At 34.2% G+C, this 25,642-nt stretch overlaps 4 protein-coding genes across 7 annotated transcripts; 1 reads left to right on the top strand and 3 right to left on the bottom strand.

Moving 5' to 3' along the window:
* Positions 1-1,312: 1,312 nt before the first annotated feature.
* On the bottom strand, positions 1,313-5,737 carry LOC102623877 (uncharacterized). Of its 3 annotated transcripts, none has more exons than XM_015533575.3 (3): positions 5,347-5,737; positions 4,031-4,637; positions 1,313-2,584 (listed from the first exon to the last, which is right to left on the bottom strand). In XM_015533575.3, the coding sequence occupies exons 2-3, from the start codon at positions 4,583-4,585 to the stop codon at positions 1,739-1,741; spliced, it is 1,401 nt and encodes a 466-aa protein (XP_015389061.2). In that variant the 5' UTR covers positions 4,586-4,637; positions 5,347-5,737; the 3' UTR covers positions 1,313-1,738. The 3 variants fall into 3 exon arrangements, with proteins under 3 accessions (XP_015389061.2, XP_015389062.2, XP_015389063.2); XM_015533576.2 differs by having other exon boundaries at positions 4,031-4,616; XM_015533577.2 differs by having other exon boundaries at positions 4,031-4,533.
* An 897-nt stretch (positions 5,738-6,634) lies between these two features.
* On the bottom strand, positions 6,635-9,587 carry LOC102624167 (hypothetical protein). The gene is made up of 9 exons (XM_006466381.4): positions 9,077-9,587; positions 8,693-8,868; positions 8,266-8,541; positions 8,098-8,156; positions 7,982-8,018; positions 7,802-7,873; positions 7,558-7,708; positions 7,292-7,456; positions 6,635-7,214 (listed from the first exon to the last, which is right to left on the bottom strand). The coding sequence occupies exons 1-9, from the start codon at positions 9,272-9,274 to the stop codon at positions 6,846-6,848; spliced, it is 1,503 nt and encodes a 500-aa protein (XP_006466444.2). The 5' UTR covers positions 9,275-9,587; the 3' UTR covers positions 6,635-6,845.
* Positions 9,588-13,235: 3,648 nt separating this feature from the next.
* On the top strand, positions 13,236-17,409 carry LOC102624447 (ADP-ribosylation factor-like protein 8a). Of its 2 annotated transcripts, none has more exons than XM_006466382.4 (6): positions 13,236-13,460; positions 15,394-15,475; positions 15,576-15,608; positions 15,740-15,861; positions 16,873-17,034; positions 17,179-17,409. In XM_006466382.4, the coding sequence occupies exons 1-6, from the start codon at positions 13,423-13,425 to the stop codon at positions 17,294-17,296; spliced, it is 555 nt and encodes a 184-aa protein (XP_006466445.1). In that variant the 5' UTR covers positions 13,236-13,422; the 3' UTR covers positions 17,297-17,409. The 2 variants fall into 2 exon arrangements, with proteins under 2 accessions (XP_006466445.1, XP_015388270.1); XM_015532784.3 differs by lacking the exon at positions 13,236-13,460 and adding an exon at positions 13,972-13,995.
* Positions 17,410-20,078: 2,669 nt separating this feature from the next.
* Positions 20,079-25,049, bottom strand: LOC102624719 (pentatricopeptide repeat-containing protein At5g67570, chloroplastic). Its single transcript, XM_006466383.4, has 9 exons — positions 24,345-25,049; positions 24,069-24,260; positions 23,641-23,722; positions 23,343-23,534; positions 23,131-23,244; positions 22,629-22,722; positions 22,399-22,556; positions 21,720-22,157; positions 20,079-21,126 (listed from the first exon to the last, which is right to left on the bottom strand). The coding sequence occupies exons 1-9, from the start codon at positions 24,896-24,898 to the stop codon at positions 20,248-20,250; spliced, it is 2,703 nt and encodes a 900-aa protein (XP_006466446.2). The 5' UTR covers positions 24,899-25,049; the 3' UTR covers positions 20,079-20,247.
* Between the last annotated feature and the right edge of the window lie 593 nt (positions 25,050-25,642).

Here is a 25,642-nt window from a genome sequence, read left to right as displayed (position 1 = left end):
ATCTTAAATTGTGTGTCTTTTAATTAACTAAAAATTATAAAGGGTTGGAAACTTTCAACTAAACATTAACTTGTGACTTAAAATTTTGACAATAAATTTCGTAGCTCTTCCTCATATTTCGTCTAATGACGTAGATTTAAAGCTGAAATTCACTTGCACAATATTCACTGAATTCTTAGCAACTGATATATATAATTTTGTACCAGCGCACTTCAAACTCGCGTTGCACACAAAATATATCAAAGCATGGAGCACTTTTTAATTTTTATGGTCATTTGAAATGTCTCAAGCATACCCTAATGAGGTTAAGCGGTGGGTACTTTTTGGCCCACAGAAAAAAGAAAAGAAAATCGAAGTGGGAACTGCTTTTTAGGGTTCACACTTCACACCTTAATCTTTTGATAAGACTTGCCCCCTCCACGTTAACATGCCAAACTTCTTTTCATGGCCGCTCCTTTTTTAAGCTTTTTAATATGGCTTTCATTTATTGAATTATTTTTTCTTGTCATCTGGACAATTTCTTTTTCGTCCTTTTTTCTTCAGATAAAGAACGGGTCAGGATTGGCCCATTGCTCCTTCTTTGGCTTAGTTAGGCTTCTTTCTTTGGTTTATATATATATATATATATATATATATATATATATATGTCCACTACACACAGGCCTTAGGCCCTCTTTCTGGGCCTCGCTACATCTTGGCCCAATTGAGCAGTGCTTGATCTCGCCCATCTTAAACAATCGGCAAAACCCAACTGTGGGAAAATAGTAAAAAGAGAAGTGAATACCCACGTAATCTCTGTTTTTATTTTTGGTTTTTTTTCCCTCAAATTTGAATGAGTTTGAATATAAATGTTTAGATTACATTTTTTTTAAAAAAATATCAGACCACTCATTTATTTTTATAAATAAAAAAACTCAAACATGATTTGTTTGTCACATATATCTTTATATTTCAGAATTAAAAAAAAAAAAAGAGCACTAACTTTATAGTTTAGGAAATAAGCATTTTTAGTAGTAATATTTTAGAAATACGATATTTATTTTTTATTCAGATCTTTTTCTATTTTGATTTTAAAAAAAAAACACAAAAGTGTACATTTTTTACTCAAATGTAAATATCTAACACATAAGTTACCAAAAAAAAAGAGTATGTTTTTTAAAAAGTGTGAAATTAATAAAATTCTAAACTTTAGACGTTTAAAAAACAAGCCTTTACACAACTGGGATACATAATTTGTATTTTAACTAATGCATCACCAATATAAATTCACCAATACAAAATAACACAGCACGGTAAAACAGTCATAGATAACTTTTGTTATGGCATATGCATATTATATAACTATAATTATACGCGTAGATTTTGAAAATTCAAATTACAAATGTAGTGAATCTATTTTCTAGCTTGAAAGATCTCACATAAAAACTATTGAAAGTAATAGTTACATTATTTGCTAAAACTTCTCCAGAAATGAGATTTCTTTTCATTATCTACTCCATAAACACTCCATCCTCCTCAAAACTAGTATTAACATCCATCACATAAACAAACAATGTATAGGTTCACTGGCCGTGCTCAAAGACTGAACATTGAACTCGGTATTGTTGCCGTGTGAGCCAAACGCCAAAAGCTTTTGAAATGGAAACGCAACAAATAGGACCAGTGAGAGAATAATCAAGAGCCTCGATATATGAATATGATACACTAAAATCATTTAGAAAAAGGACGTAAAATCATATTAACCGCTCCATCTGGAAGGAAGTCTCCACTTTTTATGCCAGTAAATTGATACTCTTGACCATAAAGGGAACCCAAAATTATACTCAAGTGGCCGATCAGCTGGCCCTCTAACTATCAACGGTAACCATATGTATCTCGATTCCCTCAAGTCAGCAGGATTCCACCGATCTGCCATGAAAATATACAAACCTGGAAGCCCTGCCAAAGGAATCACATACGTGCTTTGTGCAAAAAATGTTGTAAGCCGAAACACTTTGTTCCCACCAATGCATGGGTTTCCCATAGCCTCCCATGGCCCCATGATTGACTCGGCTGCATGCACCAGTGCTTCGTTTGGCGCCCATCCAGTGCAACCAGAGGTGACCATGTAGTATGTGCCCAGGTGCTTAAATAGAGCCGGGGCTTCCCGGTGTTGTCCCACAAGAATCCGTCTCACAACATTTGAGACATCCAGATAATCCGAGGTTAACGGTCCAATGTGAAGTTCACTATTGTCCTCAGAAGAATAGACAAGATATGCCACACCATCATCGTCTTTGAAGATCGTCATGTCTCTGCTGTCAAATCCATGAGGCCGCTTGCTATAAAGATAATCAAATGGACCAGTTGGGTAATCGCTAATGGCGACACCAACAGCAGCTTTAGTGTAGTTGCAATCATCAATATGCATCCACATTACATACTTTCCAGTTCTGTCATTGTAAATAACTTTAGGCCGCTCAAGCACGTTTAATTTGTAGAGATCATGTGTCTCATTCGTCTCTTCTGCTGCCAACACAATGCCCTCATTTTTCCACGTCCACATGTCCTTAGAGGAATAGCAACCAACTCCTATGATGTCAACCTGGATTAAGGATTCAACAATTCAATGAAAAAATTCTTGGAAATAGCAAGCTAGATTTGAAGTAAACAGTGAAAAGTGAACTATCCGTCCTATAGATACTGAAATCAGGGACTATGATGACATGAAATGGTAAGGCAATATAGCTAAGTCACCAGTGCATGTGAAGGCATGACACGACAAAATGACATAACAGATTCTTAGTAGCAGAATAGGATCAAAATGGTCTATATTCTTAATTCTGTATCTTCATGAATTTCTATGTGAAGTCTCACACCTGATACCACTTTTAATTGAGCTAAACATAATGTTAAAGACAACTATAGCAGCAAGAAGAGGGTCTGTGTCATGGGTGAAAGCATGTTCAACAAAATAGATAGGAAATGTCGTTAAGAAAATGTACAGGGGTATACTATCGGGTGCTAAATCTCATGCTTTAATTTACAGTTTTACTGAGGCATTCACGCATCCTCAATCTCTACACCTCTAACTCCTACGTATCAACGCTCATGGTGTAGTGCAGCTGTTGGCCTCACATCTGAGCACAAAAGAAAGTCAACAATTTGAAAATTTGCACCACATCAGAGATGAGTGATTCATGAGAAAAAGAAAATACTCCGACCATGTACATAAGTGGAACTATTCTCATAACAAAGAAATTATTAAGCTGAAATCTCATGTACGTTGAGAGTATTAACATCCAGCAATGGCATTTGATGAAACTTACTAATTTGCTGGAAGTATTATTCCAAAGAATATTTCATTATTACTTATTTCTGAAAAAGAAAGCCACAACTCAATAATAGGACCAAATCCCAAGTAATCTGTCTCTCTCTCTAAGTTATCTATTAAATATTAAGAAAAAGTGAGACAAGCACAAAGAGGACAAATAGCTCTTCCAGAATAAAGTTCCAGAGAAGTATATAGCAACTGCACCCTACAGGAATTTCCAACATGGAAGCTAGAAAATGCCTAAAACACCAGTATTGCAGATGCCTCAATACTATATGCAATACCAATATCTTGTCCTACGAAATAAAACTGATTTCATTAAAATGATGGCCCCCTTTTTTAACCCAGTAAGTAACTAAAAACCCCTGTCCTCAACACCTAAGATCCACAAAAGAAGAAAATCCCAATATGAGAAACCAGACATATCTAAAGGCAAATAAAATCCTAGATGAGATACCAATCATATGAAATTTCTGAAAATAATAATAATAAAAAATAAAAAATATATAGACACACACAAACACACACACACGCTAGTTCTATAAATTTGCATAAGCTCTTTTTCCAAATGCATGCAATAAGAACCTAGTGAACGATAAAAGCAAGAAACGTGGTGAGAGACATAAGCAATGTGAAGTGTCTCCATAGGAAGGTGATCCTAGTAATTAGCAACATGCTTTATTCAAATATGACAATCAATTTAAGAAGAAAACTAACTCGTGCTGCTGCCTTCTTGTGAGCATGGTAGGTGGGTCCATCTTTGTACTCTCCATACCAAAAATATGTGCGCGACCTCTCATCATATAATATACCTCCTCCGTGAGCTTGAATGGGCGCTCCCTCGGTATCCAACCAAATCCTGCCGGGGTAGTAATAGAAGCTATCGTTCCCATTATCCTTCATTGGATCTATAGCAGTTTTCATATCAGGGAAGAAGACATGCCGAAGTTGTGAATTCTCATCAAGAAATTCATCAATCAGTGTGGTTGTCCGCTTAGGTCTTCGTTTAGCAGCACGTGGTGATCGTTTTCCCCTAGGTGGGGGAATCTGAATATTCTCCTCTTCTACCTCTACTAGTTCACGGAATGATGGGTTATGACTGATGTGCAATTCGATTTCTCCGCTTGTCCCATCTTTATGACTAACAAGGGAGAAGAAGTGAAGCAGAAGAAGAAATCCCGCCAAGATCCACAATATGATAGACACTGAACATTTGCTCCCTGCATTGCAAGGGAAAGTGGTTGGTTTTTTGTATTTGTTCCTCATCCTCATTTTTCTCTTCCTTTTTATCCCCAAGATAATGCTGCAATTAAGAAAATGCAACCTACGGAGATAATAAACCCGACCAAACATAAGTCACAACCATGCTAATCTCTATTTGGTCAAAAAGCTATCATTTTCAGAAACTTTGAGCAATATCATGATAAAGAATTTCATATAACTGATTTGATTGTAAAAAATCCCCTAAATTTCTCAAATTGCGCTCTTTCATGATTGCCATACAGGATCATTGGTGGATAAAATGAAATATACCGGGTTATTAACTTCATGATTTAGTTAAAAAATTGCCAAAAATTCAAAATGGGAAGAGAATTAAATTCAATCCCAGCTTCATGCTTACTCATAAACATTAAAGCCAGTGGGGAAAAAAAAAAAGATCAATATAAAAACAATAAATCCAGTGTCTGTTACCACAAAAACTTCCTAAATATTGGACAATGAAGTTAGTTTTACACGTTTATCTATAAATAAAGAAAAGCGGGGCATTTTATTATTTATTATTATTATTTTTATCACTTCAACATGAGAAAAACCAGCTATCGATAATCAATCATCAAACAATCATATCCGTCTCAATACCAACTTCAATTAACAATAGTACCAATTGCTCAATCTCGCATAGCAGATCCACTTACACAGCTTAAACCCTCAAAGCAGAAAAAAAATAAAAAATCAAAACACCCATACTTAAAACGTTCAAAAGGAATAAATAAATAAGACAAAAGACAGAGCAAAGTGAAAAAAAAACTTACCTGACAGCACGCGAAACATGAGTTGAACATAATTTCCAGACATGGGTTTTTCTTCTAAAACTCCTTTTCAAAGTTGAAACTTGAAAAGAAGTAATATAATTATATCAGTTATCAAAACAATAAAATCGTATCCCAGCTCAAGGCTCAAGCTTGGTAACTCAATAACTATGAACTACAAGGGAAGTTGCTTGCTGGGTTGGTTTTGTTTCCAACTCCAACCGGATCTGAAAATGATGATTGTGACTCCCTAACGAACAAAACTTGGCCTTGCTTAATTTAATCTCTTTGAGTTGTGCTGCCTGCTTTGTTAGACTTTGAGTTTGAGGTGTCCCATGGATATGGCTACGGCATGTGAGTGCGCTTAATTAATGAATGAATGAACGAACGAGTCTGCCTTCGTTCTTTGTTAAGAAGTTACTAAATTAACAGTATCCAATGACATTTTGACAGTTAACTTTTTTTAAAGTTCGGGTGCAGTCAATGCTTCTTACACAAGTGACAGTAACTATGTAACAAATCACACATTAATAATTTCTTTTTCGAGCAAGATATTAAAATTTTAATCCATTTTAATAATATAATAACCAACCAATAATTCAAACAAGTGAACAACAAATAAAGTGGAACATATATCAGTGCCCAATAATCATCTAAAATATATATATGTATATTAGTGCCCAATAATGGCTTGTAATCTTGAGCTCTTGAAATAGAAAATGTATTATATGATGTGGTTCATTTCCTTATAATCAAAGGTGCAATAAAAGGTGCAAGCTGTTTAGTCATATTTGTTAAAGAAAAAAAAAAAAAAACACGGTGTAATAAATGTAATCCTTTAGACCGATCACTTCCTTAAATTTGCTGCTATTTAATGAAAACCGTCCCATTTATGTGATCTATTCGCATAATGGGTAGTAGGTGTTGCTGCCATTCAAAGATATGAAGGTAGGTGCGTCCCGTTGACACAGATGGGCATCTAAATTTTGTGATTAGTTGACCAAATTTGAGCATCACAAATAAATAGCTTCATTACAGTTCGCACAAAATGATGCCTAAACCATTCAAAATGAAAAAAATCATAATTGTGTTATGATTTTCCGATTGGGTTTCAAACGAACTGTATGTTTCGACAAATTTTTATTTGTAATATTGATAAAATTATATTAAATTTTAAATTAAATTTAAATGGATCATATGAACATGAGTCTCGCGAAATTGTAATTATAGTATTAGTAGATTTATATTATATTATTCTCATAAATAAAAAAAATAAATTGATGATTAGTATATAAAAATATAAAAGCAGTTAAATTCTACTTACACACTAAAACTAACATATACAGTACAAAATCTTTAAAAATCCTCTAATCTCAAATAAAAAATAAGATTCTAATATATAAGTAGTATAAGCCTGTTATTTTAGCTCTTACCGAGGCCGGATGAAAACTCTGGAAGGATTTCGCAATGTACATTTAAAATGTTAAGTTGTAATTTATGATCTATAATCTATCTGGGGGATTGGGGATGATGGAGCATCTGGAAAAGTGTCTTCCCTTATCTTGCCAAGCTCTTGCCACCCAAGAAATTATCAAAGCCACCATAAAAATAGAAAGAGACAGCATCCATGACCATAGCAATCGAATCGAAAACTTAAATGATGTGCATTGGTTCACGGCAACTTCAGCAAATGTGGTCTTCACGATTGTGCAATTTGTCAAGCTTTGCAAGTCAGGATAAATGTCTAGCATGCCCTGCACCGATTCACTGTAAGCCCTAGCTTTGTCATAAGCATTCTGGGGGATAAATTTTCCTTGTCTCAGGCAATTTTTAATAGAATTCTCCCCGTAGCAGGTGAATCCCGAAAGAACCTACAATGGAATTTTCTGCCAAAAGTAAGTTTGCCTTTGCTATCATAAATGATCAGTTCATGAAATCGTTTGCTTACGTTGGGTAATTCACCAATTTGAATGTCATCCTTGGCGCATTTTTCTGGCACATATGTGCAATTACCAGCTGAGAAAGGGTCACATATCTTCCCAGATCCGAATAGACCGTCAACTTGTTGATGTAATCCGAATGACAAATACACACGATCTATAGTTTTGTTGATCTGCAAAAACAACACACGCATAAATCTATAGGCACGCATTGCAGCCTCTGCAAGGGTATATGTAAACGAATGAAGTGAATAAATGAACTCCTACGTAGTACCTCGCTTATGAACTTATGAATAATGTAGCCTATGTTTGATAATACTTCATCTGAATGTGTTGAATTCATGCAAGGTAATATGACGCTCAGACTGTTATTTTGGGGATTCTGCTCAAAATCCTCAAAAGCTGAGCATGTGTCTTCTGCAAAACTGTATTGCCGTGTGAGAATTTAACAAATTAATTACATACGGATTTGGAGTTACAGCTTCAAGTTCAAACTAACTAACTATGTACTAACTCACTTATGCAGGAAGAAATCAAAGCCTGTCAAAACCCAGCACAGAGTAGTTAAGATCCAGCAGAGGATAATTATACTGGAATTTTACCCGAAAAAATGGTCAGAAAATTAAGGCTTTTACCGAGTTAATTTAATTGAGCTGAGGAAAATGACCGTGGGTGGGACACATGCAAAATTGACTTACGTGATGAATCCGTGATGCCAGTGCAACAGGAGCAGAACTGAGCCAAAGCAGCAAATAACCATTAGTCTCTAACACCATATGTCAAGGGCTAGTTCGCGTATGATGAAGTTTATTACCAATTGCTGCGACCACCGAGATCAAGTTGATGCTTAGAATCACAACATGTGATGCTTGCCTGTGCCACATCAAAATAATAATAATTATTATTATTGATTTCTATATGTAAGGAAATGAATAAATTTCTAGTAACTTGACTACGGGAAAAAGAGCAAGATGCTGCTTACGAAGCATGGACGCCGTTTTCAATGGAGTGACCATTTTTATGAACAAAATTTTGGATGGTTTGCGATTCGTTTCCAAGTCTACGGATTGTGACATTCAAGAGGAGGGATGTCTGTTTATCATACTTCAGCAATTGAGATTGTATTAATGTCATGTTGTTGATCACTCTTTGGATGGTACTACACATCTCTTGTCCTGCTTCGAGGATGGTGTTCTTTAACTTATTGGTCCTTTGTAAGGAGCTTTGGTTTTGTTTGAGGACGAAGCCTGTAGCGACTCTGGAATTGAAAAGTACATACACAATATTGCACAAATTATAATTTGATGAGTTCAAAACCCCCATTACAAAATTATCGTTCCCGTGTTGGACTTGGACTGAGAATTGAAATTCACGACAGTTCCTGCATGTAATGCAACAATGGTACTTACATGGTGAAAACGGTAAACAAGATGACCAAAAGGAACATCACGACATAGCAACAATCAGAATCTGAGAAAAAGCCACTCCCTGGACTCTTCAGCCTCACGAAAAGGCCAAACCCCAGCCCGGATAGCGCCCAGATCGCAGCTATTGCATATCCATGGACTCCTGTAAATGCCGCAGACTGAAACATCATTAAAAGAGGAACACTTCGCTTAATGATCAATTCTAAGTTTCAGATTCCACAAGTTGATAACTTTAATCCCCACTTGATGAATTGAGACATGTAAAGTGTGAAGTTTTAGATTTTTACATGTGAGTGGGAGTGGGACGGGGGGCACAATTTATGCTTGAGACATGCAAAAAATGAATTGCCTATTCAAGTAACTTACAGCCCAGTAGTGCTTGTTTGTAACATTGTAACCTCCACTATAGTACTTGAAACGCAGAGGATCGGGTCTCTTGAAGCCGTGCTCATGATCCTCATCATCGTGAGCAGATGAACCAAAAACTACCAACTTGGGCGAAACAACAGAGGTTAAAAACAAAAGGAGCATAAATGCAGCCACAACTCCATTTGGTTTAGACATGATGATGAAGATTTTCTACACTGAAAATAAAGGGTAGCGAATGTTGCATCGAAATGCTTTTTTTTTCTTTCTAACTTTAGAGATAAAAATAAAAGCCCTTGGGCTAGCTAAGACTTGGAGAGTAAGGTAAGAATAGCTTGTGGCTATGGTTTTGTGACTTGTTTTGAGGTGAATCCGCGACCCGGAATTTCGGCTCATGATAGTTGAAGAATTTGACTTCGTGTCTTCGTATGCAAGCCTCTTCTTTTAACAGAACCAGAATTATGTGATTTTTTTTTTTATAATCGTCTTTTACATTGTAATCGTTATGTGATGGCATCGCTGTAAGAACTAATTTAAATATCACTTTCATTTTTCAAACTTTTTGCATGCCGTGGGCTTCCCTTTCCCCCGCAAATATTGATAAATAAACGATGAGATTCTTACCAATGGACATTTGCAAATAATACGATAGATAATTAACATATTTAAGAATTAAAATTAAGAACAGTGATATTTCGACCCTAATTTAATTTTATCTCATTTAACATCATTTCTCAATCAACTCTACTAAAATATTAAAAATAAATTATCTTTATCAGTACACCCCATGTAATTCCAATGTAACTTCAGTACAATTAAAGCTGGGGGAATTGCCACTTTCTCCCCTACAGTAATTAACATAAACTATTTATCCTCATGTTGTTTTTATAATGGCTAAAAAATCCATTGACAGCATAAGTTTACAATATTACCCTTATTTTTAATTACTCTTTTATTTGCATTTATTATAAATTAAATAAATTACATGAATAGAAACTAAATAAAAAATTAAATATTAAAAATAAGAAATATATGTTTTGATATGAGCAAAAAAATTAATAATAAAATTTTTTTTCTTGTACTTATTTATTTTGTAAAAATTTTCTTATAATAAACATTTTGTAATATTTAAAAATTAAATGTAAAAAGTATAGGAAAAATATTTTATTATTTATCTTATAATAAATTTTTATTTGTCATTCAAGTTTTCTTATAATAATTTTTTTACCATTTTATAGTAACTTTCTTATATATTTATTATAAGAAAATTTTTACAAAATAAATAAGTACAAGAAAAAAAATTTATTATTAATTTTTTTCTCATATCAAAACATATATTTTTTATTTTTAATGCTTAATTTTTTATTTAATTTATATTCATGTGATTTATTTAATTTATAATAAATATAAATGAAAGAGTAGTTGAAAAAAATAGTAATATTGTAAACTTATACTATCAGGAAAGTTTTTGGCTATTATAAAAACAGTAAAATATTGATTACTATAGAGCGGAAATTGACAATCTCCCATTAAAGCTGCTAAAGGAAAACATCTTGCTGGTTTTGGAAACGCATAATCGCTCAACTTTTTTCTTTTTTGGGGTCGCTAATCGCTCAGCCACTATAATTTTCTTTTCTTATTTTCTCGTTGAAAGCAAGCAAAGTTTATCCAAAATCGGCCACGGCAGCAAAGCAATCGTCTAAACTGTTTTTTTTTTTTTTTTGGTTTTAGGCTTTGAAATTGATGTTATTGGCAAGAGTTTTATTATTATTGTTATTAGTTGCAAGAGATTTTATCTAATTGCTTTAAAAAAAAGTATAAATTGAGATTTTTTTTTTCATTTTAAGAACATTTAATTTACTTGATTGAAATTCATGAAGATATCAATTTGCAGTTTAGAGAGATAAAAATGAAAGGAGATAAAATTGAAATGATCATAAAAGTAGTTATTGCATCTTTGAATGATGCAAATATTGGGCCCATTCTCAGCTTCTCCGAATGAATTGGGAATTGGGACTAAATTGTTGATCCCAGCTACATATGAGTTGCCTACCGAACATCTGCTGTGACTTCATTCGTTCTCATGAGGTTGGCCCTGGGGTGGGAAGTAGGAAGAGTGGAGCTTTTACCACCGTTCAAAAGTCCTTATAATATCCTTTTTAAATTTGAGTTGGATTATTGGCACCCATTTTTTGTTCTTATAAAATTCTTATGATATTATAATTATATTTAAGGAAAAATATAAATAGAATTAATCTCATTTATATTTTCTTTCTTTTTTGAATTTCATTTTACTTGCACAATATAAATTTTTGTAATCAGTAAAATAATTTGAATTTAAGAATCAATCTATAAATTTTTTTTAATCATTAAAATAATCTAAATTTAAGAATCAATTTTTTAAGACAAAATAATACTCTTGTAATATATGTAGCAACAAAATTAGGATACAACATTGTGAGAAAATAAATTAAATAAAATTTTATCGCACTACAAATAACTTTTTAAGGATTCTCAAATTAATTGTTGCACCCAAAATTTATATGTATGATAAAATTGTGTTGGACCCATAAAATATTCAATATTTTATAAGGTTTTTCTTACTTTTTCTTTTAGATTTTTTTTTTAGAAATTAAATAATAAAGAAAGTTTGAAGAGAAGAATGCAATTATTAAGACTGAAAGAGTGAGATAATTATTAAAAATTATAAGATTTATACATGAAAATAGCGTTTATTTAGAAAAAGGCTACTTTTGGTATTAAATGGAATATAATTGAAAAAAGGGTTTCAAAAGTACTTTGGAGGGGTGCTATAGTCTGACTCTTTAAATTTTTATTCTCCAAAATATTTCAGTCAAATTTATATGACACTGACACATAAATTAAAATAAATCATCTTGTTAATAAATATCATCCTAAAAAAATATTTTTTTAAAATATTTATTTGTAAAATGCATATAAATCTTAAAATTTAAAATTATTTTTTTCTTATAAATTTTTATTTCCGTAATTTTAAGTTCTTAAAAGTTTCTAAGAAAAAGTATCGTCAATTAAATTCAAAATTTAAATATAAGTACGAAATCGAGTGAGTGTAAAAAGGAATTTTTAAAATAATAATTTATTTAAGTGTTTGATTAATTTTTTTTAAAATAAAAAATTAGTTAAGTTTTCTTTAATTATTTAGATAATTTTAAGTATAGAGAGATTTTATAAGGAATTTAGAGGGGTGTTAAAATCATGCTCGCCTGTGAAAGAAGGTGGAAGAATAAGCCTTTTAAATGCAATTGGCATAATAGGGGGAATTGTGGGACAGCGCCTCGTTAGTCATTGCATCAGTCGGAAGGTAGGAAACAGTAGTCAATATAAATCACATGCATGATCCCCTGTACCTAATTTAAGTACAAGTATACTCCAGTTTTTAGTATAAGCATATCCAGGTGGTTTTAGCAATTAAAGCGATCAGAAAATAAATAAATAAATAACAAATAAACTTGGGCATGTACATTTTATATGGTAGCTCTATTAATAAGAGCCCGCCACACATGTGCACACATAATAATTATTTATATTTATAAAAATTATAATGCTGAGTTGTGATATACTATTTCCATATTGCTCCAGCATAGTCGATTAATATTATTTATTCACTCGACCATATTATATTCTACGAACTTATTAGATATTATTATTATTGTTATTATTACTATTATTTTACTGATTAAATTTTAGAATTTGACATTTGACAATACCGTTTAATCAGACCGTTGTATGTAAGTGATGACACAGTTGGCAAAGCTGGTCGGCCGCCTGGCTTCAGCCATTCAAAACTTAATGGACCCGCCTAAGCATTCGTAACCAATCGCGTTTTAGCATCACCCGCTTAAAAGATTCACATTGATTGGTTCGTATGCGTCACACAATAGAAACGAGCGTGGAGCGATCTCAACCTTTCTTTTCACAAACCACTATCTTTTCTCCTAATTGGTTCGCGGCACCGCCTGAAAAATCTGAACCGTTAATTGAATATCCAAATCCAATCAACAGCGTCAGAATTGTAACTCCCTGAAATCAACGGTCAGGATTACGGGCCGAAAATTTTAATTTTGGATTGATCTTAATTACGGCAATTCAAATCCCTATTTTAATTGCATAATTCTCGCTTGCTGTAATAATTACCATATTCATTCAAGTTACGTATATTTGGTCAGTTTGTGGGAACGTACGAATACGGTAAATCAGTAGACGCAAGCGAAGGAGGAAGCTTCATCAGTGGGGGGTCAATTCAAGGCTTAGATCTCAATTGGTTTCTGATTCTGTGATCATCGTCATCACCATCATCATTATCAATGGGATTGTGGGAAGCTTTTCTGAATTGGCTCCGCAGGTTTGCATTTTCTCTTTCTAAATATTTGATTGATTGATGAATGATGAGAGATTTTGATTTGTTTCGTCCGTGTGAACTCTTAGTGAACGGTTTCATTGCATTGCCAACTTAAATATAAGAGAATTGGATAAGGATATTGGAAACTAAAGCTGGACTTTAATTTACAAGCTCAAGCTTATAAATTATTCTTTGTAATTGTTTGAATCTGTATTCTGGTTTGGAATATATATATAATGCTTGATGAAGCTTTGCCTTTGGTGGTAATTTTAGGTTGTTTCCGCTGATTAATAAGCTCTTTTTTTGTTTCTTTGTTTGTTCCTAGGATTGTTAAACACAACTGCTACTTGTAAAATAATACTCATCGGAAAGCAAAGGAATTGAAACATAATAAAGAGCTTGAGGCATTGAATATGGTAACATGTTTCCCAGATAAACATGTTATTAGCAGACTTAATGAGCAAAAAGTGTTATGGAAGAAGTTAACAAGATTAATTATTTACTAAATCTTGGATCAAAGCAATTGCTCCAGCAGTCGGTAAGCCACAGATAATGTTGGAACTGTTGATTTTGCGGATTCTAAATTTAGCAAGCCTAGGTTATGGATATTTGATATGGCAGGTTGCTTTAACCACTGACACGTGTAAGATTAAGGATACGTGCCTCTTGTATCCTCTTAGTTACTCAAGAAAATGTTCCATTAGGACTTCATATTGAAAAGGTTTGTCCATATTAACAGCTCCATTGCTGGAGGATAATTAGTGCCATGCAAGCTAAAGGGATTTGCCCGTGTTTTATTCTGTGATACTGAATCAGATTTTCTGTATGTTAAACATGTTTGGAACTGTTTGTCTCTCATAAATAGCTCCTGTTTATGTTGGTCTAAAGTGATAAAGACTTCACATTGCTTATTCCGATCGATGGTGAAATATTTTTAAGGGTTCGAGTGTTGTGACAGTGGAAGCTTATTGGAGATTTTTGTGTGTTCCGTTAATATCACCTAGATAAAACTGTCACCTTGTTGGAGGACACAAAGTTCAATACTCTGTTCTGGGTGAATTAGTTTTGGCTTACATATGTTGTGTGCAGATGTAAGGAACTATTTTGGCAATAGTTAATGGGAGCCAATTCTGTTATTTCTAATGGACTGTCATGGTCTTTTCCCGATTAATTCTGGTGCATATGGTTGTCAAAACATTAGTTTTTAGCCTTTTTCTTCCAAAAGTCTGCATTTTTCAAGTAAGAAAATATCAGCACTGGTACAGATGGTTAATTTCTTCTTGAATTTATCTATTCAAGGAAAAAAAGTTAAAAGAATTTCAATTCTTTCTTCTGAATTCTATAAAACATGCTTATTGGGCTTTCTAGTGGTGAATCCTGCTACAGAGTTAATTACATCTATAGAATTGGTATGAACGTGTACTTGTTTAATGCATAAGTGGGATTCTAAATTTTTTGTGGTTATGAGTTAAGAAGTCAATTTAATGCATATCAATGCATCAGGAGGAATCGGAAGGGGAGAAAAATAAAATATGCATGATATTCAAATGAAGCAATGAACCGACAAGATACTGGTTTCTCTTTTAGGCATTTCAATATTTTATTTTCTGGGATTAATGTTCTTTACTCAAGTGTTAATGGTGCTTATTTACGATTTTCATAGCTTTGCGAGTGGCGGCCTCACTTTGTATTCTTTTGTTATATATATGGCTTTTACTGAGGTGAAAATTGATTATTGTTATTATTATTATTATTATTAATTTTTTTTCTTAAGTGAGCACTTCTAATATACTAAATTTGAATAAAGCTTATTGGTTGTCCCTTCAATTGATCTAGTGTTTTGACAAAAGGCCCATTTTTTGTTTGACTTGCTCCATCCAGTTAACCTTAATCCTTTATATTGCATCAGCTCACTTCACTTCATATGTGTCTGCAGCCTCTTTTTTAAACAGGAAATGGAGCTGTCCCTGATTGGACTTCAGAATGCTGGAAAGACCTCACTTGTAAATGTTGTTGCTGTAAGTGCATTATTAGGGAATGATGTGCGAGTATGAGTTTCTTTTTGTCCACTACTTCGGTTTGATATGCTGAAAATTTGTTTGCTTATCTCCTTTTCAGACTGGTGGATATAGCGAGGACATGATCCCTACGGTGAGTTGTATCTTTCAAGAAAATTGTGCTTGATTTTTACCTTCACAAAAGAGAATATTTTCCACCATTTAATTCTGGTGCACCGTGATCTCTTTATGGTCAAATCAATATATTAATGGCATGATTTTCAGGTCGGATTCAACATGAGGAAAGTGACAAAAGGAAATGTTACAATTAAGCTTTGGGATCTTGGAGGTCAACCTAGATTCCGCAGTATGTGGGAGCGGTATTGCCGGGCAGTTTCTGCTATTGTGTAAGGACCTACTTTCACTTGTAATTGTCTAATAGTCTCTCCAAGCATCTACTTTGCAAATTTGGTAAACTAACTATATCAGCCAAACCTTCTTTATAGCCATTTTTTGGTTTTATCTCCAAATGCTATTGCTGCTCAATTTTTAGGCTTCATGTTAGTTCCCTTTTCTTTTCGCTAAACTTGTGGCAGCGTTAAAGTCTATTTATGCATAGTTACTTGAACATCTATGGTATTTCATTAATCTTTTTGAGTTATTATCAGTCAGGATGACAAGTTCATGTTTTATATTGTCAAATTCGAGTACCTTGTTCATGTTCTTTTAAGAATCTTTTATACTCTCTCTCAATATTAATTTTTTGAATGCTTCCTCTAAACCAAAATCATCTCTTGCTGGTTATTAATGGTTGACTGGTTTGCTTTTTCTGTAACTTTTACGGAAAATTGGTATTTGTCAGTAGCACTAGTTTATTCATGAAAACTCAGGAGATCGGGTGAAAGAATTACTTGGTTAGAACATTAAACTCTAGAAACTGTGGCTTATGTTTGCGAGAAATGAAAATATTTTCACTTGAACAGAAAAATGTGTATGGTCAAAATTTTATGAGGGAATATTATGTGCTGCGCTTGTTATAGGAATACCATGAAGGTGAGTATATGATTATTTCTGAATATGTGGTTGAAAGTTACCGAACTTTGTAAGTAGTTAATAGTTCCTAGTAAATAAAATTGCGTGGTCACCAATTTCTGTTAATAGATTTAGTAAAATGCTATTCTAATACATTGAACCTGAAGATAAAATATTATCTTTTGTTGTTTTTCCTATTAAAAACTGATTTCTTGATAAATTGAACCTTTATCTATTAATATCAATCACAGCTCTCTTTCTTGACAAAGCCGTGTTTTCAATAATATATGAATGAGTTCTCTATAAATAAATTCAGCAATCATATATGGAGGAATATTTAGTTTTGTGTAGGCTTAGCAAGTTATATTAACTGATCTCTCCTGCAGTTATGTGGTTGATGCTGCTGATCCTGACAACCTGAGCATTTCAAGAAGTGAACTTCATGATTTGCTGAACAAACCCTCACTTAGTGGTATCCCTTTACTGGTGCTAGGGAACAAGATTGACAAACCCGGAGCTCTATCTAAACAGGCTTTAACTGATGAAATGTGAGACATTTTACTTTTCTAATGAGAATTTTTTAGTGAAACAATAAAGAGCACCCATTTATTGTGAATGCTGTAGATGAAATGATTACATCTCTTATGAAGTAGGCATTATCTTAGTGCTAAAAGAGGATTGATGCTTTGCAGGGGACTAAAATCCATCACCGACAGAGAAGTTTGCTGCTTTATGATCTCATGCAAGAACTCGACCAACATTGACTCCGTAATTGATTGGCTTGTCAAACATTCAAAGTCAAAGAGCTGAGAGGACTTATTTTTACTTATCCCTTTTCTTCTTCTTTCTTTGTGGATGTCTGTGATATAATTTCAGAAGGATGCATTTCTGGGGTGTTAATGGAAGTTTTCATCATTCAAACTTGCTTTGCTGTTTGTTAATGATTTTTTTCCCTTCTGAGTTCTGAGTTCTGAGTTGCATGTAGTGTATTATATTAGATAATTTATTCCTAATTATTGGCTTTTGGGGTTTGTAAAGTGCTCTCTCTCTCTCTCTTTCATCAAATCTTATCTGCTGTTTACCGCAGAAACTTGAATGAATAAAAGAAGGTTGTTGGCAAAAATGATTCAAGAAAAGCAAGATTTAAATTAGCAGATTCTATCCCCATTAGAAGCCCTACACACTGAATAATCTCAACACATGTCCCATTAGTATAGCTTATTTTTTAAGTACTTTCTCTTATTTATAATGGTAAAATGAAGGGCGGGCAGAATGCATAAGCCAGTGATAAGCACGATGAGAGTAACCAAAGATAAGGAATGCTCCTTGGCGGAATTTATCGGCGTGCGCCTGATATTTAACCGGGGGATTGAATAAAAAGCAGCCAAAGTATTTGGATAATTCATATCTTTCTCGACCTTTCCGCTAAGATCAAGCGTAGTAACAGTTTTTCATGGAGTGCTCTCTTTCACTTGCTTCCCACGATGCTGAAATTGATGGTAAAGAAAATTGTTTTAGAATCAATGCGTAAGCTATGAGATGAGCCAGGTGAGACTTCTTTACATGCTTTGTTTTATTCTGAGCATGCTCATGAGGTGTGGCTATTGACACCCTTTGTAAATGTAGCGTCTTCGGCGCATTGGGTCTGTCTTTAGGCTGCTTTTGAATTTTTTTCGATTTACCTCCCATCAAAGAGTTACAGTTGCTGATCTTAGTTACGTGGAGTATTTGGAGTGACAGAAATCGGATCTTACTCTTACACGATGGGGTTGCCTCGTCTCCTCCTTGTGTCGTGGCTCGCGGAGAGGTTTTAGAGGATTCTGTTCATGTGAGCCGTTATAACTTGTGGCCTTGTGGGCGGCAGTAATTTGGATGATTTGAATTTGGGTTCTGGTGCTTAGCAGTTAGTGGAAGATTCAGAAAAAAAATTTATCGAAAACTAACTTATATAATAATAAGGTGTGAAAATTAGATTTTTAAGAAAATAGTAAATTACAGTAAAATCATTTATATGGGTTTATTTTGAGTTTTCACTTCTTTAATTAAAAGGTAGATTTTTGTAGTTCCTAAAGTTTAAGTTTAAACTTTGAGTTTATGAATATAAAGGGACTACTTTTATTGATCTAATGGGACTATCCTAATAGTTTTAATGGGAGTTAAATAGAAACTTAAGTAATTTCTCTTAAATTTTTTGAATTTATTTTCTCCGGCGAGGTTTGAGTCCCACTTTCAAGCTTAATACTGATGCTCCGGTAGATGTTCAATGTGGAATGATGGTTTGTGGTGCATTGGTTGTTAGGGTTGATATAGGTTGGAGTTGAGGTAGGTGTCTATTTGATGAAGTTGATATTGCTGAGGCAGAAGCCTTACGCTTTGGTTTGTGACTTGCTTGTGAGATTGATTCATCTCCGTCAATAATGGAGTTGGATTCATTGCTCATTACTCAGTTCGTTTTAAGACAGCGAATTACATGTACTGAGCTATTTTGGATTATCCTTGAGGTGCAACAATTTCTTTTACCAAAATATGATTTTAAATTATATAATATATCGAGCGCTTCTAATCAGGTGGTAGATGCATTAACTAATTTTTATATTTAAGTTTTATTTGGGATTGAAGTTGGACATAGATACAGTAATAAAATATTTGGTAAACACCCGCTGCTATAATTTATAAGTTAAGTTGATTTGATTTTATATTTGTGTAATGAAAAATCTATTATATTTTTTTATTAATTTTATTAAAATTATTGTTTAAAAAATTTATATTTACTATATATTATAGATTTTTATTTCATACCTACAGTTTTTTTTTTCAACAGTTATAATTTAAAAATTACAATACCTTATACCTTAGTATTAAATAAGGCTTTAATTGCTATGATTTTCTTATATGAATGAAAGACTTCTATAATATTTGTCCTATCATTTATGAGTTACTGATACCTAAAATAAAGTTTATTTAAAAAAAAAAAGAAAGATATAATAACGGTTCTAATCAATATAATATCTGATGACCAATGCTTTTCAAGCCCCATAGAGGTCTAGAAACACTCCTCTATGAAGTTTACAACTATAACCTTAGTGCAAAAACTAAATGAAAATTACAACACCAGCCTTAATGACAAAACTTATTTTTGATAGACATTTCAATGAAATAATGAAACAAAATTGTGAAATAAACTAATAATATTACAAATAATTTATCTTTATAAGAGTCCTATAACTTTTACACCTAAAAGTTCACTGAGTAAAGGAGAGTTAACTTTTGTAATACTCAAATTATAACTAAATGATTGCTAAGAAAGGATATAGCCCATACAAAAGCATGCTTGACAGTGGGTCACACATGTTTTTGTATGGACTGTAACTTAACATGACCCTTTTTTCAAATACACACACTAGTCCTTCATTACTTTGTTAAAAGTGAAGTGTTATTAAAATGTAAAAAAAAAACACAAATTTCAATATATTAAAAATTATAAATTTTATAGAATGACTCCCTATATATAGAATCGTGGATTGGAAATGAGATTCAAGTTGCCATTTCTTAGAAAAGAAAAAGATGCATTGCATTGGCAATGAGAGACGACTAGCAGATCCAAGGGAAATCCAAATTAATTGTATATGAATATACATAACCCATTTATATACATCATCGATACTTGTTTTAGTACAAAGAAAAACATGGTAAATGACATAACAATGACTTGATCCAAATCCATAAAAGCAAATGAAGGGATCCAAATCCATAAAAGCAACTTAAAGTGATTTCTTGCCATGTTCGAAGGGAAAGAATATCCCATCCTTTTCTCGGCTTTCCTTCCATGCTTCCAGAATTTCGCTTGCAGATGGCAACTCCGATCTCTGAGATCCAACAACTCTGTTCATCGACTTTTGAAGACCTACCACATCATTATCTTGAGATTGTTTGCTTAAGTAAAGGGCTGCAAGCTCTTTATCTAGATAATCAGAGTGTTCACTAGATGCCCAATCATCAGCTAAACCCTCCATGTCAATGCACAAATTAGATGGTCGGTCATTGCTATGAATATAAGATAATGCCTTTGAGAACATTTCTGTATCGGCATCAGCCTGTCTACTCAAACTAGAATGGTTAATAGAATCTATATCAACTGCAACATCAGTTTTTTGTGGAAGAGGATCTGCGCCCAAGTCAGCATTTTCGAACATCATGCTAGCAGAACTTGGCACATTTTCTGTTTCTTTAACATCAAATGCCTCATGGATTCCATGCAAGGGTGAAATATCTATCGCCTGACTGCCAAAATGGGCAGAACTTGATAAGTCTCTCTCCTTTTCCGATCGGCAAAGAGCATGCAATGCCCTAGACAAGTTTGAGACTGTGATTTCAGATGATGCTGCATTACAATTACAGAGAGCATTCAACAGTTTCTCTAATTTATCCCGACTTATCCTGTCTTCGTTACTCTCGAAAAGTTCTGTCCACTGTCTTTCGGTGATATGAAATGGTGCATAAGCCATGGCATTAATGAGGGCAACAGCCTTTTCATAGTTACTTTGAACAATAGCTTGAATTAGCATTTCAGTGAAGAACAAAGGATGAGGTATTTCTCCAGCCTCCAAGAGTGAGTCAAATGCATGCTCTAGTAGATGACACTGCAATTTATATTAAAAAAAAAAAGGCTTATTTACATGTAATCCAATCTCCATTAAGCACATCAAATAATGATAGGACCCCATGACCAATAATAACAATAGTAAATGGAAATTCCAGACTGTTAAAAAAAGGGCAAATTCCAACCATATAGCCATTAAAGCCACTTTCTCTAAGCTGATATGCTTTTAAAATATCACAACTGCCTATCAGCTGTAGTTAAAAATGTCAAACTAGAAAAAATTTCATATAATTTCATGATTAGGTCATTAGATCAACCAACACCAAGCTCATACTCCCACACACATAAGTATATGACTGCAGTTAGATATCTTATTTAAGGAAATTCATGTGCAGCATAACTAATGTAACTAAGAAACCATCAAGAAATTATTCTTGTTTTCCATCTGTATAGTTTAAAAGCATGCCACGATTGCCAAACTGTTGAATTTGACCAAGGAAAATCAAATCCAGGGAAAAGAAAGTCTTGTGACCCCTTGGTGGTCAGGTGGGGCAAAGAATTTCAGTACAATTAAGCAGGACCTAGCTGATAATACAACTACATTTTTAAAATAAAAAGAAAAATACAGCTCACCTTTCCAGCTCTAGAAGCTTCCACAAGTAACCATGCATGTTTAGTTTGATCTAGCTGACACCCCGAGAGAGCCATCCCCTTGTACACATACTCAAAGTATTCCCACTGGTGTGCAGTAGCAGATGCTTCAAGCATTGAGCTATATGTGTACTCATCAGGTTTGAGGGGAGTGCCATCGCCACTCAGGAAAGTGTATCCACTAGAATTGGCTCTCGTAGTTTCTTCAAATAACTCTTTAGCTTTAGAAAACATATCATTCCGGCTGTACACTTTAAGCATGGCATTCACAGTCCCAATATTGGGTTCACAATGATCTTTCATATGCTGAAATATAGATATGCAGTCATCGATATGTCCTCCATCCATGGAAGATATGATCAGACCAGTGAAGGTAATCTCCAAAGGTTTACTATGACGAAGACTTTTTATCTTCTCCACCTGCAGACATGTCGTACAGAAAGTTGGAAGGAAAAAGATTTAAGAAAGGTAAAGGACTGCACTTAGAGATTCAATTTCACTAAAGCCTGAGTAATACTCATAAAAGGATCCTGTATCCTATAGGATATTATATCATATAGTAATACTCAATCGAACTTTATTTGCATATAGGCTATATGCTTATCAAAGAACTCAAATATCAACAACAATTGATTGAAGCTCTATGCAGAAAGAAACTCACCACCAACATAGCGTCCTGCCACCTTCCATTGTTGCAAAGGCAGCAAGCCAGCTCATAGTACACACTGGCTGTTCCAACTACTCCCCTTTGTTCCATGTTCCTGACTGCTGCCACAGCTTCGTTAATTTTACCTTCCTCCCAAAAAGCTCTGACAAGAACTGTAAAACCACAAATCAAATAGGTAAAACCAGTAGAATATAATATCAATGTTGCTCATAAAGGAGAACTACCTTTATAAGTAAGTGCGCCAATGGCCTCTCCACTTTTTGCCATTTTCCTGAAGAACTCGTGCACAAGGTCATATTTTCCAGATTGCAGCATTACCTTTCAATAAGCACCTCCTGTAAGACTTGAATACAAATATAGTTTGAGGATAAACAAATTTCACAAATTAAGTTCTTTCCAGTCACCAACCACAGTTTGATTCAAGCTTTTGGTAAAAGATATTGAACGTTTATAATATCTTATATACACATGCCCAGCACAAACTGTTTAGGAATCTTATTTGAACCACTATCTGGCAACTTTGCAGGATCAGAAAAGGTTTACTGGCAAGACAACTGATACAAAATGATGGGCAGAAGAATTCACAATATGACATCCCTTTATGGTCATTCTACTTTTTATGTCTTGATCCTCTGAAAGAAACTGTATCGATTACTTTGGAGTGGAGATGTCTGAAAATAACTTTTGGAACATTGCATGTCCATAACATCATCATTGAGTACTTACTTCCATTGCAAGTCCATATGTTGCTGCGCTAGGTTTCAGTCCACTCTTTCTCAACTGCTTGAACACCCAAAATACACCCTTCCACTGATGGGATGGAACACAAGCATTCAGAACCTAGAGAGATTTAGCAGAGAAGTAGTTAAATGAACATGAAAATTATAGAAGTCAGCAAAAAGTTAATATGCGTCACAAACATTGTAATGCTTCCATACAGCATTATATACAACAAGATCAGGTTCAAGGACTGGATCCCAATTCTTGCGGCACATATTTTTTATTCGTTTGGAAGGTTTCTGCCTCATGCGCTCAATTAATTTAACCAGTTCTTTGAGAAGACCAACTTGACCGAGTGTAACAGCAACGCTGTGATATGCAGCTATGTCAGGATATAAATTGCAATCTTCCTGAATGACATGAGTGTAAGAGTCATAAGATTCAATCCAGTGACAGCATATGAATTCTTAAAAAAAGAGAGAGATTCATGAAGTAACAAAAAAAGTGGAATATTACAAGCATCAGATTGAAAATGCGAAGAGCTTCGTGGGGCCTCCCTGCCTTCCCAAGAATTGCCAAAAGTTTTGTGTAAACAAACCTACAAAGCAGTTTAGTCTTCACTTATAAAGAATTGACAAAATTTTTGTGTTTGTCAAAGATAAATATTTACACCATAACAAATATCCAGGTTGGTAAAAGTAATTCATTATCTGCCATCATGCAAGTCCATACCCCATTCCATGCAACTATGCCTTAACAAAAAAGCTAGATTCTCTCAAATTAAAGGTAGGTCAGAGTGATTGTGTTTGAAAAATCCACATTTCTGCTGTATTAAATTTTGAAGTTATGGTTAAGCTCGGGCAGGGTCTTCATCAACAATTCACAATATGGCAAAGTAGTGCAACCAACAAATAGTTACAAAACCAAAATATAAACAAATTTACCTGCTCTTTAAATCTCTCTTATCCTTAAGTCCATAAACCCAGTCAAGAACCGACATTGCCTGTCTCCAACTTCCCTTATCTCCTAGCCCTTTCAATAGCTTTAGCATCTGACCCTCCGTAAACATCAATCCTGACTGGTTCATTATCCTCACGAACTTCCAGTTCTTCGCAGTCATCTCCCTTTCACTCAACCTAACAACACCATCAACAAATGAGAGAAAAAAAAAAGGGGAAAAATACAAGCCAATCGAATAAATGAGAATCAAAACTCCAAACCTATCAACAAGAACTCGAATTGCCTCTGCCTCGCTACGCCACCGTTTTTCCGGGTGCCACTCCACATTTTTGGCAAAATAATCAGATCCCAGTTGTACATCATCATCGAGAACCCAATTCAAATCTTTCTCGAACATCTCCTTCAACTCTCTCAAATTCTCTCTCTTCAAGTTGTCTCCAGCAAACTCTTTACTCTCAGAGGCAAGTTGCCTGAACTTGAGTCTCTCAATCCTCTCCCACGGCTTTCCAACTAACGGGTCACCGGATTTTGCAGCTACGGCTCTGCGGAACATCTTGAACTCGCGTTTAAGGGTCTGGAAATGTTGTTCTTCGGCAAGAGCCTGTTGCTGGGACGGTGAGAGTTGTGCTTGGGACTGGATTTTGGCTTGCTTCCGATTGTGTTTCTGGATTTCCTTTTTGCGGATGCTCCTGAGGATTTTGGGCGTCGGAAATACGCCGTGTTTGAGGAGTTTCTGTTTGATCTTTTCCATGTTGGGTTCGAATTGTGCTTGCGCCGGAGCCGGCAGTTGAAGAGGAGCTGGCTGTGCTTCCATGTCCACCAACCAACTACTGAAATCGTTGTTATTAGTTAGTATGTTTGGGTTTGGCAAGCAAAGCTAAGTACACTATCCGTCCGCTTAGAGGTTTTGGCTAATATTTTACGTGTGCCGCTGAGATTTTGGCTCAATGCCGAAGATGCACACACTATTTCAGAATTAGTCTCAAATACCCTCCCGTGATGTCATCATCAAATATTGCATAAGATATTTGTCAAAAAAAAAAATATATTGCATAAGATAATGTTATTTTAGTTGTCTTTGCATGGGCGAAGTTGTCTCATCCCATTGGCACAACTCATTTATTCAAAGCTTTCTAATCATTGTTGGGATTTTTTTTTTCTAAGTTAAATTGAATATGAGTAGATTTTTATCATAATAATATAAGTAGATATTATGTGGGATAGAAATTTGAAAAGTACTATACTGAATTTATTAAAGAAAATAATGTTAATAATTTTTTAATATGAACATTAATAATATTTTAAGTGTAATATATTAATGTATGTGTGTGTATATATAAAAGACTAATAATCTTCACGCTCACAATTTCACAATATGGGTTTGTTCGTAAGATTATATATATATATTCAAGAAATTAGATTTGAAGAATGTTTTCAAAGTTAACGTGGATGCAGTCATAAACAGCAAGAGTCAAATGGCAGGCCTAGGAGCTGTAATAAGAGACTCAGAGAATAATTTTGTAGCTGCAGGCATCATGCAAACTGGTATGAAGGAGCA

This window comes from Citrus sinensis, chromosome 7 (assembly GCF_022201045.2).
Source record: "Citrus sinensis cultivar Valencia sweet orange chromosome 7, DVS_A1.0, whole genome shotgun sequence".
In the NCBI taxonomy this organism is placed as follows: Eukaryota; Viridiplantae; Streptophyta; class Magnoliopsida; order Sapindales; family Rutaceae; genus Citrus; species Citrus sinensis.
This window is presented reverse-complemented; position numbering and strand designations above follow the sequence as displayed.